Below are 16582 nucleotides of genomic sequence, written 5' to 3'. Positions count from 1 at the left end.
CTTACTCTCTCTCAAAATAAGTAAATTAAAAAAAAGAAAAGAAAAGGGGCCCCTGGGTGGCTCAGTCGGTTGAGCGTCTGACTTTTGCTCAGGTCATGATCTCACGGTTCGTGGGTTTGAGCCCCGCGTCGGGCTCTGTGCTGACAGCCAGCTCAGAGCCTGGAGCCTGTTTTGGTTTCTGTATCTCCCTCTCTCTCTGACCCTCCCCTGCCCACGCGCTCTCTCTCTCTCTCTCTCAATCTCTCTCTCTCTCAGAAATAAACATTAAAAAAATTTTTTTAAAAGAAAAGAAATTTTGTTATTTATATTACTTACATATTATATATATGTTTATATTGTCTACATTATTTATATTGAATGCAAGATTATTACCTCCATTGTAATAAGTTGTGCTAAAATAGGAAAAGGCTATACAAATTTATTTTTGTTCTTGTCCGTAGTAAACATTTTCAGAAGGTATTATAGTGTTTTCTTAGAAATAAAAGGCAGAAATATGGGGAGCCTGCCTGGCTCAATAGGCAGAGCATGTGACTCTTTTTTTTTTTTCAATTAAAAAATTTTTTTAATGTTTATTTTTAAGCGAGAGGGAGACACAAAATCCGAAGCAGGCTCCAGGCTCTGAGCTGTCAGCACAGAGCTCGAACTCAAGCGCCGCGAAGCTCCTCTGACCTGAGCCAAAGTCAGATGCTTAACAGCTGAGCCACTCAGGCGCCCCAGGCACGTAACTCTTGATCTTGGGGTTGTGAGTTCAAGCCCCATGTTAGGGGTAGAGATTAAAATATTTTTAAAAAGAAATAAAAGGCAAAACTAAGACCAAAATTGGAACTGTCAGCAGCAAGAACTTAATGGGAACCACACTTCCTTGTTCACCACTCTGTCTAAAGGAGACTAAGGCAAAAGTACCGTAGCGTGAGGGAAAAACGACTACTTTCTGCTTGCTAGATGCATTGGGTCATAGACCCATACATGGGTATAAAGCATCCGCTCTGTATGAAGCACAGTGCTAGGCACGTGGTACGCTGGTAAATAAGCCATGGCCTCCTCTCAAGTGGCTCATAATGCAGTTGCAGCGGCGGCTAAGTAAATACGTGCAATTCTGTGTTGTGTTGAGTGTTCTGGAAGTGTATATGGTCAGAGTCTGTCAGAAATGGACGGGAACTAAGTCACACTTTTTGAAGTTTTTAGTATTTTCGGTATTTAAGGGGCACCTGGGCTCAGTCGGTTAAGCGTCCGACTTCAGCTCAGGTCATGATCTCATACTTCATGGGTTCAAGCCCGGCGTCGGACTCTGTGTTGACGGCTCAGAGCCTGGAGCCTGCCTTGGATTCCGTGTCTCCCTCTCTCTCTGCCTCTACCCCACTCACAGTCTGTCACTCTCTCTCTCTCAAAAAAAAATAAACATTAAAAAAATTTTAAAGTATTTAAAAAATGACAGAACAGTGTTTACAAAAATTAGAGTATATATATTTTTAAATTTTTAATGTTTTATTTATTTCTGAGAGAGAGAGAGCATGAGCAGGGGAGGGTCAGAACCCATGAACTGAGATCGTGACCTGAGCCGGTGTTGGACGCTTAACCGACTGAGCCACCCAGGCAGCCCAAAAATTAGAGTATATTTTAAATGTTCATAAATAGGGGCGCCTGGGTGGCTCAGTCGGTTAAGCGTCTGACTCTTGGTTTCAGCCCAGGTCATCATCTCACGGTTCTTGGTTTCAAGCCCCGCATCAGGCTCTGTGCTGATGGTATAGAGCCTGCTTGGGATTCTGCCTTCCTCTCTCCCTGTCCTTCCCCTGCTTGCTCTCGCTGTCTCTCTCTGTCTCTCTCTCAAAAATAAATCAACATTACTTTTTTAAAAATGTTCATAAATAACAAAATAGTGATTTCAACACATTCTAAAATACAAGGGAATATAATTACGCTTTTTAGTGGCACCTGGGTGGCTCAGGGGGTTAACCAGGCTGTTAGGAAGGCTCCTACCCTTTCTTGTTTATCAGGATACTAATAACTCAAGGCTTTTCATCGTCTACCTTCTTTTTCCCTTTTATTTTTTTAATTTTAAGTTTTTTATGTTTTTTAAATGTTTATTTATTTTTGGGAGACAGGGAGAGCACAAGCAGGGGAGGGGCAGACACACACACACACACACACACACACACACACAGGATCTGAAACAGGCTCCAGACTCCAAGCTGTCAGCACAGAGCCCGACGCGGGACTTGAGCCCATGAAGCATGGGATCATGACCTGGGCCAAAGCCAGTTGCTTAACTGGCTGAGCCACCCAGGCGCCCCCTTTTCCTTTTTAAAAATTTATTTGTTTTTGAGAGAGAGACAGAGTGTGAGTGTGGGAGCGGCAGAGAGAAAGGTAGGCAGAGAATCCGAAGCGGGCTCCAGGCTCCAAGCTGTCAGCACAGAGCCCAAAGCGGGACTTGAACTCATGCACAGCAAGATCATGACCTGAGCCGAAGTCAGATGCTTAACCGACTGAGCCACCCAAGCACCCCTACCTTGTTTTTTTTAATGTTAATTTTTGAGAGAGAGAGAGAGAGAGAGAGAGAGTGAGCAGGAGAGGGGCAAAGAGAGAGGGGGACAGAAGATCCGAAGCAGGCTCTGTGCTCACAGCAGGGACCCCGATGTGGGGCTCGAACTCACGAGGTGAGAAATCATGACCTGAGCCGAAGTTGGGCCCTCAACCTACTGAGCCCCCCAGGCGCCCCTTTTCATCGTCTGCCTTATTTAACTTCGCCCCCATAACTCTCCAGCACTAATCTTCTGTTCTAGCCATTTTGGTCTTCTCCCTGGACATACGATACTAATTCCCAGCTCCAAGCCTTTTCCTGCGTTGTTTCTCTTTCTTAGAGTGCCCGGATCTTAGCCCTCATCGCCGTCTTATCCATCTTACCCAACTCTGCCACAAAGATTTCACAGCTGTCCCAGTCCACAGCAATCTGACTCTTTTCTGCGGTCTTGGAGTATTTTGTCTTTATGTTATTCAGTTGGTACTTAACCATATACAGGCAAGTCCCAGCTGGCAAAGTGCTGTTATGTCCGATACCTCATTTGTAGGTCAGCTGTTGGATGCGTGATGAATTTCCCTGTAGAAACAACATTTTCTACCTTATTTAATCCTTCTGTGACTCTAACATGGAGCTGGCCATTATTTTCGGTGACTGGGAGGTCAGGAAAAATTGGGTCACTGAAAATCATCCAGGAGGGCCACAAGACAGACAGGTTCCATAGCGCTCTCTCGTGTCACTGTGAAACGTACCTGTGACTCAGGAAGGAGCTTGCTCTTCGTTTTCTCTGCTCTGAAGTTTTGCTCTCCTGTTTAGCAAGTCACCCAGCCCACTGGGTCCCTGTGAGCTGGGTGGCAGCCATTTTAGGGCTGATGAGGGCAAGGGGTTGGAGATGAGAAACCTCTTCCTGCGGTGTCCTCTAAGATGTTCCGATTCACGCACTTGCTTATTCTGTAACGAGAAAAAACTCTGCACGGAGATTTGTACAGACTTTACATGTAGGATACAGCGGAAAGAACCGAGGGGGAAACACTGAGGAGGTAAGAGAATGCAGAAGGAATACAAGGAACTGAAAATTAAAGGCTGCGTCTTTGCAAGATGTTAACAACCGTTGGCTGGTGACAGGCAGACAGAACAAAGGCTTAAAATGAGCTTGTCAAGAGATGGTACTCGATCGTTGAGCTTTCTCCTGGCTTTTACCTCTGAAAATGTCAGCCATTTCCAAAAAAAAAACCAAATCAGAATCAGATTTGCGTAGGCCCGAGGCAGGACTAGCACTAAGCAGAATAAACGTCCCTATTTAAGGAACGAGTAATCTTTGGTATTGAACTGCCTCCTTTTTTGCACCCTTCCCAGCTCCCCCTCTTTCTTCTAGTATCTCTAGTTCTTTCCAAATGCCTAGCTTGTGCTTTTTTTTTTTAAACATTTTTTAAAGGTTTCTAAAATTTATTTTTGAGAGAGAGATACAGAGCAAGCAGGGGAGGGACAGAGGGAGACGGAGAGAGAATCCCAAGCAGGCGCCACGCTGGCAGCGCAGAGCCTGATGCAGGGCTCGAACTCACAAACTGTGAGATGATGACCTGAGCGAAAATCACGAGTTGGACCCCCAACCAACTGAGCCCCCCCAGGTGCCCCAGCTTGTGCTCATTTTAAAGGTATCGTGACCTAAGTAAGCTTTCATCCACTGATAGAACATTGAACTTTTAAATCTTACCATCTCAGGTATTAGGAGAGATTTTTTTTTTCTTTTATAGTTCACTGTCAAGTTGGTTTCCATATAACACCCAGTGCTCAACCCAAGTGTCTTCCTCCATGCCCATCACCCTCCTTCCCTTCTCCCCCACCCCCATCAGCCCTCAGTTTGTTCTCCGTATCCAAAAGTCTCTCATGGTTTGTCTCCCACCCTCTCCCCAACTAGTTTTTCCCCTTCCCCTCCCCTATGGTCCTCTGTTAAGTTTCTCCTTTTCCACTTATATGTGAAAACATATGGTATCTGTCCTTCTCTGCCTGACTTATTTCGCTCAGCATAACACCCTCAAGGTCCATCCACGTTGCTACACGTGGCCAGATTTCACTGTTTCTCATCGCCATGTAGTATTACATCGTATAGATAAACCACATCTTCTTGATCCATTCGTCTGTTGATGGACACTTAGGCTCTTACCAGGTTTTGGCTATTGTGGAGAGTGCTGCTATGAACATGGGGGTCCATGTGCCCCTGTGCATCAGCACTCCTGTTTCCCTTGGGTGAATCCCTAGCAGTGCTATCGCTGGGTCATAGGGGAGTTCCCTATTTTGAGGACCCTCCACACTGTTTTCCAGAGGGGCTGTACCAGTTTACATTCCCACCAACAGTGCAGGAGGGTGCCCGTTTCTAGGAGAGCTATTTTAAAGCGGGTTGTACGTGTCTCTCACCCTTCAAATCATGCCATGTAAGTGCTGTCTGTATGAGAGCAGTAAGAACGTGCCGAACTATAAGGCAGTCTGATTGCTCCCTGCTGTTGACACTAACCTTGGCTCCTTGCTCTTTGCTGTCTCCTGTGAACGCCCATCACTATTGTTCCCTTTCTTATAATTCACAAAAATAAATGCAACTAATTGCCTAGCACTGACATTTAACCAGGAATGACACGATTGCTCTATGTTTCTCTGAAACTAAAACAACACTTGAAAAATCATTCATTTAAATGCTTTCCCCTTGAGGTTACATTACTCTGAAAGCATTTTATTTTTGCCTGTGTGATGTTACTATAAATCTATTTAACAGGAATCTTTCTCTTTGTTGTTCCAGGAAACTGACCCTAAAATGTCTGCATCGTTTGTTTTTTGTTACGGTTTTACAAGTTCATTATTATTATACAGGTATCATGTTTCAGGGTGACCAGTTTTTATAACGTTCTAACATATGAGGTAGAATATAGATTATTCACTTGAGACACATTGTAATTTGGCTTTTTCTATTGTCTTCATTTTTTTATGTGTTTTCTAATACAGATGACAAATTATTTAATAAGCTAGAAAATATAAACACTGACTCAGGCAATGAAGAGGAACGGAAACATAAGGAAAAGGACCAAGCTTCAGGACAGCGATCAAATGTTCATAGACGTCGCCAGCATAAAGGTAAACGTTTCCTAAAACTCAGACATCCTAAAGAATCTGAAATATTTGTGAATAGCTAGGTAAGCAAGTTCACAAACGTGGAGCGTATTCTAAAATTGCATCACGTTGCTCGTTTCATTTTTTTCTTGGAAACGTAGGCGTATCCGTTCGGTAAGAATTTATGCCATGACAAATGAAAAGGAATTTCTCATTTCTGTGTGGCACTCCCTTAAGGGAGAGCAGGATGAGAATGAGAAATGTTTTGCACCCGTTCACAGGCCTGGCGTGTAGGTCCAAGTCCACCTTCGGGAGGTAACACAGGAGGCTTACAAGCCTGGTTAGTCACCCGAGCACGATGGCCTCCACAGTCTGAAAAAAAAAAAAAAATGAATGCTCATACAGCAGAGCAGGAAGAAAGGCTTCTTTTTGGGTTTCCAATCCCATGGGTCAGGGCAGTGCACACAGTTTAATAAGCACGAGCTGCAGATCGCCGCTGCAGAGAAGTCTGTTCCGCGGTTAAGGATCTCCATGGATCAGTCAGCAGCCTGGAGCCATCTTGAGTGTGTGCGTGCCCGAAGCCAGTTCGACCCAGCCTCTTACAGTCTTTGTTTGAACCTTTCAGTGGCTTAGCAGGTTCTGGGAAAAGGAGGGCTGGTGGTTATTACAGGTTATTACCCGCTAAGAATGGGGAGGTGGCCCATTCTGTTTCTAAATGAGCCTTTTGGAGATCCATATTGTCTGTTTCTTAAACTATCTTTACACCCAGAGCACAGCAGGTGACCGAGGGAAATAGTCACATGACTGATACAAAGCAGACTGTTTTTCTCCGTCTCCTTTTTCTAGTAGGGTGTTCTTCCAGCTAATTTCAGATAGTGTGCCCCAACTTCGTTGTCATACGGAAACAAAATTGAGGTGTCATGTAGAAAGAAGATTACTATATTAAGCTATGCAAATGGAACACGAGGGCAAAGGCTGTTCTAGAATTCGGTGAGAGTCTCAGATGATATCAGACTGATGAGATGTCAAGTTTTGCAAAACCCAGGGCAGAGCCTTAAAACGGTGAGGTCACAGGTAATATTTCTGAACGATTGTTGAATTTCCTGACTGAAAATACAGAAAATAATAATTTTTCAAGGATTCTCACGATCCAGAAACAACGTCGAAAAAGGAAATCAAGATAAGAAACCACACCAAGAACCTTCTGAATTCAAGTCTGACCACAGCTCTTCAGACAAGCAGCCCGTGGATAATCAGGTAAATGTAAACACTGAGAGTTAACCAATATAAAAGGTCCTAAATTTAATGTAATTCTTACTATTAAAGATTATCTTCAATTTCATTGAGAGCAGAGATTGCTTCTTAGTCCCCCCTCAGGGCGCCTTGGACATAATTTAAACCCAGTATTTGTTCATTGATTATTTTCCCTCTGTAACCATTTTAATAAACATTTAATTGTTGCTATTTTCAGTCGTTGCTAGAAATTTTGAATTTATAAAGTGCCAAAATAGATGATTGGTTTTGTGATTTGTCTTGCATAATCATTCTCATTTTTGCCCTCATATAGAGTCTTTGATCTTAAGGTATAGTGTAAAACAGCTTTAGTAGACTTGGGAGTGAATTGTATAAACCAGAAGTCAGGGGCGCCTGGTTAAACAGTAGGTTAACCAGTAGGTTAAACATCCGACTTCGACTCAGTTTGTGAGTTTGAGCCCCACATCGAGCTCTCTCCTGGCAGCGCAGAGCCCAATTCGGATTCTGTCTCCCTCTCTCTCTCCCCGCTCCCCAGCTCATGTATGCCCTCTCTCTCTCTTTGTTGAAAATAAATAAAAACATTAAAAAAAAAAGAAAGAAAAAATTCTACTTAAAAAAAACCCTAGAAGTCACGTGATATAGGATATGAAATATACTCCGGGTCCAACTGGTGGGACACACTATAATTGTACAAAGACATCACTTCTGAACTTGTGTAAGTGAGCCAGTCACCAGACAAGAATTGGAGAGGTCCTCATATCCAGATTCATAAGCTAACATTGATGCTGCCCTTTCAGCTGGGCCTATAAACTGATTCTTCCTAAGGCATTATGTGGTCATTTAGTAAAAAGCATGGCGGTTTTGGGAAAGTAAACCGTTTTGGTCAAATTATATAAACGCCAATCTTTTTCTTTTTTGGAGGGCAACATGTTGCATTTTCAAATAGAGGATTAATTTGAATTGATTTAGCAAATATTGATTAAATGTCTACCCGATGCAGGTACTATGCAAGATACTAGAGAAGTCCTGCCTCACATAATATATGTGGCCATAGCAGAAAAAGATAAAAGAATTTAGTGCCAGGCAAGTTGCAATATGTGTTCTAACGTATACACATTATATATTGTGAGGGGGCAGTAATCATGCTGATTGGGAGGGCTTGGGAAAGTTTGATTTAACAAGTGACCTATAATCTGTAGGATCAGGAGGTTTTTTCATAAAGTTTGGAAAGAAGGATATGAGTTTATATCTGCTATATAGTCTGAGATGCATAAATGAACTGAGAATTATTGTAAAATAGTATTTGCTTCTTTTTTAACGTTTATTTTTGAGAGAGAAAAGAGACAGCGCGTGAGCAGGGGTGGGGGAGGGGCAGAGAGAGAGAGGGAGACACAGAATCCAAAGCAGGCTCCAGGCTCTGAGCTGTCAGCACAGAGCCAGACTCGGGGCTCGAATTCATGAACCATGGGATCAGGACCTGAGCCCAAGTCGAACACTTAACCGACTGAGCCACAAAGGTACCCCCCCTTTTTTAAAAAGTTTTAACACTAACATAGTTAACACACTAATTTCAAGTGCACAATATAGTGATTCAAAAATTCTCAGTATTTTCAAATTTAAAGCATGTTTTATAATGCTTATTTATTTACTTTTGAAAGGCACGGAGAGACAGAGAGAGAGGGAGACAGAGAATCCCAAGCAGGCTCCACACTGTCAAGTATAGAGCCCGACGCTGGGCTCGGACCCACAAACCGTGAGATCATGACCTGAGCCTAAATCAAGAGTCTGATGCCCAACCGAGTCCCCCAAGTGCCCCTAAAGCACCTTTCTATCTCCCATACTTAATTTTTTTAATTTTTAAATTTTTTATATTTATTTATTGTTGAGAGACAGGGAGAGACAGAGCATGAGTTGGGGAGGGACAGAGAGAGAATGAGACCCAGAATCCGAAGCAGGCTCCAGGCTCCAAGCTGTCAGCACAGAGCCCGACGTGGGGCTCGAACCCACAAACTGCAAGATCAAGACCTGAGCCAAAGTCGGACCGTTAACCGACTGCGCCACTGAGGCACTCCTCTCTCATACTTTTGAGACTTTTGAGACTGTCATTGTAGCAGAACTCACCAGAAAAACAAAGTACTCTGAGCTCAAGAAATCTATTAAAATGTAAGCACAAGTATTTCACCGATACATTGGATAACAATTATAGTTTTCAATCATGTTTGAAATTCTAATAACCTGGTTTGATACTGCACAAGATTTAGTCTCAATATCAGTAGAATACAATTGTATTTATTCAATACAGTTCTTTTTTATCGTCTCTGTTGTTTATCAGAAAACTAACGTACGTTTCTTTTTTGAAAAGGAGAAATTTGTCGTATCCAAGTGGATGAAAATGTTTTTTATATAGACATTTGTAAAAATAGCGCAAGTTCCTTTGGAAGGGTACTTGCTTCCATATGGGCCTTTAGGAGATGGGTCTCAATCCTTCCTGCTGACTCTTTATGCAGCCAACACTAATCACTTAGAAAAGGGAAGAGGTACCTGTGCCTTCCACCTAGTGTCCTTATGTTTTATGGTAGAAAGGCTGGAGAGTAACTGTGGCTTTGTGCTTTAGCAAAGGAACAAATTTGTCATAGTGTTTTTCTTTTTTAAATGAAAGCAACGAGATATTTTTTAATGTTTATTTATTTTTGAGAGAGAGAGACAGAGTGTGAGTGAGGGAGGGGCAGAGAGAGAGGGAGACACAGAATCTGAAACAGGCTCCAAGCTCTGAGCTGTCAGCACAGAGCCCGATGCGGGGCTTGAACTCCTAGAGTGCGAGATCATGACCTGAGCCAAAGTCGGACGCTCAACCGACTGAGCCACCCAGACGCCCCTGAAATTTTTTAAAAAATATCTCTTCAGGGGGCACCTGGGTGGCCCAGTTGGTTAAGCGTCTGACTTTGGTTCAGGTCATGATCTCACAGTTTGTGGGTTCGAGCCCCACATCGAGCTCTGTGCTGACAGCGAGCTCAGAGCCTGGAGCCTGCTTCCGATTCTGTGTCTCCCTCTCTCTCTGACCATGCCCTGCTCACGCTGCCTCTCTCTCTCTCTCTCTCTCTCAGAAATAAATAAGACATTAAAAAATTTTGTAAAAATTTGTGTTTATTTTTTAAGAGGGAGAGAAAGCAAGCCAGGGAGGGGCAGAGAAAGAGAGAGAGAGAGAGAGAGAGAAACTCCAAGCAGGCTCCACACCGTCGGCGCACAGCCTGATGTGGGGCTCAAACTCACAAAGAACCGTGAGATCATGATCTGAGCCGAAACCAAGAGTCAGACACTTAACCGACTGTAGCCACCCAGGCGCCCCTGTCATATTTTTCATTTTACTTACGTTTTATGTGATTCATATTCTTTATATCAGTACTTCCCTGCCTTTTAACAGTTGCTTTCTGCGTCTGCCAGTGTTCTAAGGAAAGGCACAATGGTACGCCTAGGGCATGTTTTGTTTGCCAGGCAATATTTACTAGCGGAAAGCTTGTGGTCTGTATCCTTTCGTCCCCTTGCATTTATGTAACATCATAGAGATCTGTCAAAGGTTTCACCATTTCCATTTGGCTGGTTGCTCTATTGCCCTTTTGTTTTAAAACTTGAAAAGGCCGAAAGGCTGTGTTGTTGCCAGGTCAATTTATTTATTGAACGGGATTAAGTCAACCTTCTGCTTTCTTTATTGCTATCTTTCCCCTCATTTATTTGTCTTTCTTTCTAGAATTAAGTATTAATTTATGTTGAAGAGATAGTCTCTTTTTAATGATCCCAAGCAGGTGAGGAGTAAATAGTATGATTTTGAATACTTTCCTTTGGTTCTAGGGATTTGTACTACAAAATATTAAATATTCTCTCCTCAGCTATAAAGTCACAGAATCTGTCGTTTCTTTACTTAAAACACCTTGGGATATATTCAGATTTGCAAAGCAACCCATTTTCTATATTTAAAACTTTTTTTTTTTTTGAGAGAGAGAGAGCGAGCATGGGAGAGGGGTAGAGAGAGAGGCAGAGAGAGAATCCCAAGCAGGCTCCACATCCAGCACAGAGCCTGATGCGGGGCTCGATCTCACAATAGTGAGAGCGTGACCTGAGCTGAAATCAAGAGTTGGACACTTAACTGACTGAGCCACCTAGGTGCTCCTACATTTAAAACATTTTATTAAACTTTATTTTTTTATTTTTATTTTTTAAAAAGTTTTAAATGTTTATTTTTGAGAAACAGTGAGACAGAGCAGGGGAGAGACAGAGAGCAAAGGAGACACAGAATCCGAGGCAGGCTCCAGGCTCTGAGCTGACAGCTAGGGCTCGAACTCACAAACCATGAGATTGTGACCTGAGCTGAAGTTAGACGCTTCACCGACTGAGCCACCCAGGTGCCCCTAATTATACTAAACACTTACATGTATGATATTCTTTGTGCCAGTGACATGGGATCTGAGTTTTCTCTGCAAATTAGTTCTGAAAACTTTATAAAAGTAGAGGCAATGAAGTTCTTAAAAAAGAAATTGTCCATAGAACTGGCTTTGACCAAATAGCATTATATTTGTTTTGCAAAATTGTGGGTTTTTTTTTTTGCAGAAGTGCAATGACAATTCCAACTCCCAGGCAGAGAAGAGTGGAAGCCCGTCGGAGGAGAACCAGCAGCAGTTGGAAGGACCTCAAGGCCAAGCGTCAGAAAACAATCGTTCAGAGAGATCTCAAGGCCAGTTGGAGAGTTCTTCTGATCAGTCAGAGAGATCTCGTGGCCAGTCAGAGAGTTCTCATGACCAGTCTGATACATCTTGTGACCAATCGGAGAGATCTTGGGCCCAAACAGAAAGATCTCGTGGCCAACTAGAGAGAGCTCATGACCAGCAGGAGAGATCTCATACCCAGATAAAACGAGCTCATGGCTACCCAGAAAGATCCCATAGCCAGTTAGAGAGATCTCGTGGCCACACTGAGCGATTTCATGGTCACTCAGAGAGATCTCGTGATCATTCAAAGAGATCTCATATCCCGTCAGGGAGATCTCATGTCCCATCAAGAAGATCTCATGTCCCATCAGGGAGATCTCCAATTCCATCAGGGAGATCTCATTTCCCATCACGGAGATCTCCTATCCCATCAGGGAGATCTTATTACTCTTCAGGGAGATCTCCTGTCCAGTCAAGGAGATCTCCCATTCGGTCAGGGAGATCTCCTGTCCGGTCAGGGAGATCTCCTGTCTGGTCGGGGAGATCTCCTGTCTGGTCAGGGAGATCTCCCGTCCGGTCAGGGAGATCTCGTTTCTCGTCAGGGAGATCTCCTGTCCCATCAGGGAGATCTTACTACTCATCAGGGAGATCCTATTTCCCGTCAAGGAGATCTCCTGCCCCATCAGGGAGATCGTATTTCCTGTCAAAGAGATCTCCTGTCCCGTCAAAGAGATCTCCTGTCCCATCAGGGAGATCTTATTACTCATCAAGGAGATCTTCTGTCCCATCAGGGAGATCTTATTTCCCCTCAGAGAGATCTTATCTCCCATCAGGGAGTTATTATGGCCAATCAGGGAGATATGGAAGATACTCACCAGTAGAAAGATTCAGAACATCACCCGAATTTGAGTCTCAATTTAACAGGTAAATACATAAATACTTAATCATTAGTACAGTGTGTTGAATAATATGGAAATGGAAGGGCATGCTTACTTTTATTTTAATGGGTAGATACGTGTTTATAACAGATGTTGTATTGGGACTAAGATATTAATAGATTGGAGGTAACACATACATGGCATCAGTATTCTTTCCACTTGCTGACCATCCCTAGTATCATCCAGATTCCCAGTGTGCCCTCATTAACTTGTTTCCTCTAGGTTGGCCTTTCCTGGCAGCATCCCATGTGCTCAGCCTTTCCTACTGAGCCTTCCCGACAATGAAAAGACATAGACTTGGTGTCCCATACCCTTTGAAACTGCCAGCTTTCTAGGCTAGCTAATCTAACAACAAACTATGCTAGACTGATAATATATAATCTCCGATAATGAATTTCTATGTTTCCTTTCTCTGTCTCCTTCCCAAAGAGTCTTCAGAGAGTCCTTAGCACACAGATGATAGGTGCCTCTTTGAGCAGCTGAACTTTTCTGCTTTCCTTTGACTCAGACCATAGGAGAGGATGCTATTCTTTGTGTAAGATACAACACTAACCTTCTGAATATATTTAGAATATAGTGTGTATGTTTACTTGCCTCATAAAACTGTTAGGTTAGATCTGTCTGCCCTAGCAAAAATAAGAAAGAGGAGGGGGAAGAGAGAGAGAGAGAAATTTAATAGTCTTGCAGATTGTTTGAGTTTTAAAAACCACAAGTCACTTGTATTGTGCTTAGGTAATTGAGTAAAGGTTTATTTCCAGTTCAGACTTCTCAGTGATTGCCTTCAGTTTGCATTGCCTATAAATGTCTAGTCAGGTATTTTAGCACATATTAACAATTGCACAAAATTGCTAGTTTTCAGCTGCATTTTCCCCCCCAAAATGTAGGTGTAGGTTATTGTGTATATAGACGATGTCTGATGTAGTCACTATTTTAATGCTAAAGGCCTCATCCCATTTATATTAACAGTACACAAATAATTTGCTATCAAAATTGAAACATGCTTAACACTGATGACAGGTAATTAATATTTCTGCATTCCTTCAAGATTTTTATGTTTTACTTTATTTTATACGGTAATTTTTGTCGGTCGAGTGCCATAATACTTCCATTGAGGTGCCACCATTCCATTTACAACGCCGTATCTCTGTCACTTTCCATCTTGAAAGATAATGAACAATTGTGTTCAGTTGTTTCTCCTTTATCTTCTATTATTATAATTATTTGTATTCTCAGCACAAATAAGTAGTTCTCGCTTGGTTAACATTAAAGTTCTCAAATGCAGAACTATTTATTATAAAAGAACATATAAAGTACAGAAAATTCACATACTCTTATAATTGATCCCCTGGAGATTAATTCTTCTACTCCATCATTTTCCAGTCTAATGCTACACATAAGTGGACCAGTTAGGTGTAAGAATACTCTTCAAACCTGGAGTTGGCTTTTGCACCAAGTATAAAATGAAGACTTTAGGAATTTCATGCCCTCACGTGAAATTTTTCTCTCAGGCCAACTTCACCAGAAGATAAAGACAAACCAGAAGTGTTAAGTACATTTCTGCCTTAAATAAGTCACCAATGTACAAGCCCAGTGTGGTCTGGATAAAAGGTAGCCTCTTATATGATAAGGAGTAAAGAATGATAAAGAAGGATAGCCTATGCAGGACATTATTTATTGGAGATTCGCAATAATGCTTTTCAATTCTGAAAAACCAGTATGATTCTCAAAAACTCTAAAGAGAATTTCTTGTAAGCAAGGTGTGGATTTGGATTTTTAACACCCAAAAATACCGGATCCTTTTCTGAGCTGGTAATTACATCCATAAGCAGATGCCTTTCTTGGCTGAAGTGATATGTAAATGGAGAAGCACGCAGAACAAAAGCTGTCTTTTGTACCCTCCACTCAGTAATTTACATGAAATGAACTGGCAACTGGCAACGTGCACCTATCTTTACATTGGCTGGGCTGGTCCACCTGATGAAAGCTTTTGTAAACACAGATAACAGCTTCAGAGGAAGTGGGCCTCTTAAGTTTCAAACTCCTTGCCAATTAAACTCCAATTACAGAGTGACAGCTGACATTACCACTCCACCATTCCAAGTCATTCCTGGAACAGATTCAAACCCGATGATAACGGACAAATCAGATCTTTGAGTCTAAAATCCCTAATTTACTATGTCTCACTTTGAAAAACAGAAGTCTTTTCAGACTGATTACTTGATTTCCCGATTTTTCTTCCGAGATTCTTCACTATTCCCTGGCCTCATTTGTTACTCAGCTGTTAGTATTTTTCTTATTTCTTGGAAGATGATGCCAGTGAGAATCTGGTCCGTGATTTTTAAGGAAACGGCCCCTCATGGAGTATAAGTAGCACGAGTGAGTGGAAACAACATAAGAATATAAAAACACAGCTTTATGTCCCAATTCTGTCACTAAGTGTATTGGGCAAATTACTGAATGTTTCTAGATCTCAATTTCCTAATAAGTGCAAGGGGAGATTTGGACTGCGTGACTAAAGATCTAGCCCAACTGGAAACATCTTAAGAATTCGTGAATTTTGTTTTTTTCATTTAAAACATTGTAAAAAGCAACAGAAAATGACCATCTTAATCATTTTCAAGTGTACACTTCAGTGATGTTAAGTATATTCACAGTGCTGTGAAACAGATCTATAGAACTTCATCTCACAAAGCTGAAACTCTAAACCCGTTAAATAACTTCCCACTTTCCCTTCACCCCAATCCTTGATAACTACCATTTTCCTTTCTGTTTCTCTGTTTCTGTGCGTTTGACTACTTTAGACACCTCCTGTAAGTGGAATCATGTACTATTCGTGGGGGTTTTTTGTGAGTAGTTTATTTCACTTAGCATAATAGTCTCAAGGTTAATCTATGTTGTAGCCTGGGGCAAGACTGCCTTCCTTTGAAAGGCTGAATGATATTCCATTGTGTGTATATACCAGACTTTATTTATCTTTTGATGGACATTTGGGTTGCTTCTACCTCTTCAAATACCCTCTCTGCTCTTCCCTCCCCTTCTAGGATTCTCATAATGCATATATGGGCCTGCTTGATAATAAACTATAAATCCCTTAGTCTCTCTCCATTTTTCTTTGTTCATTTTTATTTTTGCTTCTCCAACTCAGTGATTTCAAATGACCTTGAAATGATTTCCAGTGACCTCTTCAAGTTTGCTGATTCTTTTTTCTGCCTAATCCAATCTTCTGTTGAATGAATTTTTCATTTCAGTTCTTGTGTTTTTCAGCTCCAGAATTTGTTTCGTTCTTTTTTATAGTTTCTGTTTCCTTGCTGCTAACCCTGTTTTGCTTGTGCATCATTTTCCTGATCTCCTTTAGCCATGCATCTGCGTTCTCTTGTAGCTCATTGAACATCTCTATGACCATTATTTTAAATCCTTTGTCGGGTGGCTCGTGGATCTGCATTCCTTTAAGGTTGATTTCTGGAGTTTTATTTTGGTTGATTGGACCAAGTCTCTGTTTCTTTGTTTGTCTTATAGTTTCTGCTGGGATTTGCACATCTAGAAAAAATAAACACCTTTCCCAGTCTTTAGACATTGTGGCCTTGCGCAGGAGAAGACCGCCCATCTACTGTCTGGGAGTTCTAGCACCTCTCAAGTCTTCTATAATCTCTTGTTCCCCTTGGCATCTGCCTACAGAGCTGCAGCTCTGACGTGCTGCTTGCCTCTCTCTCCAGTAGCTTCCAAACTCTGGCCCCGGTCCCACTGATGCCCTGAGTCTGGTGAGACAAAAGGCTGGCCCCACAGGCAGCCCCCGGAGAAACCAGAACATTCGATACGTGGTCCCCTCTTTCGGTTCTATCCCAAGGGAGGAGCCCTAGTCCGGGAGTTTCCTCTAAATGCGGGGCTTATTCCTCCCCCATTCTCTGGAACCCCTTCTTGGTTTTACGATGGCTCGAGTGCCATAGGTTCTCAGCTGGTCTCTGGAGTTCTTACAGAGGTAGTCTAGTCCATATATTGTTTTTACTCATTTATTTATAACTAAAAACATTTTTTTAATGTTTGTTTATTTTTGAGAGGGAGAGAGTCTGAGTGTGAGC

The 16582-nt window shown here is 42.1% G+C and overlaps 1 protein-coding gene across 1 annotated transcript in view; it reads left to right on the top strand.

The window, feature by feature from the left end:
• The window catches only part of LUZP4 (leucine zipper protein 4), a 77557-nt gene that overhangs the window by 47873 nt on the left and 13102 nt on the right, over window positions 1-16582 (top strand). The window contains exons 5-7 of the mRNA XM_039256080.1: window positions 5510-5638; window positions 6753-6871; window positions 11471-12492. Coding sequence (XP_039112011.1) covers window positions 5510-5638; window positions 6753-6871; window positions 11471-12492 — 1270 coding nt within the window. The remainder of the gene's footprint in view (window positions 1-5509; window positions 5639-6752; window positions 6872-11470; window positions 12493-16582) is intronic.

The sequence above is a fragment of the Hyaena hyaena genome, unplaced genomic scaffold (genome assembly GCF_003009895.1).
Source record: "Hyaena hyaena isolate Hyena2069 unplaced genomic scaffold, ASM300989v1 scaffold_556, whole genome shotgun sequence".
Taxonomy (NCBI): Eukaryota; Metazoa; Chordata; class Mammalia; order Carnivora; family Hyaenidae; genus Hyaena; species Hyaena hyaena.
This window is presented reverse-complemented; position numbering and strand designations above follow the sequence as displayed.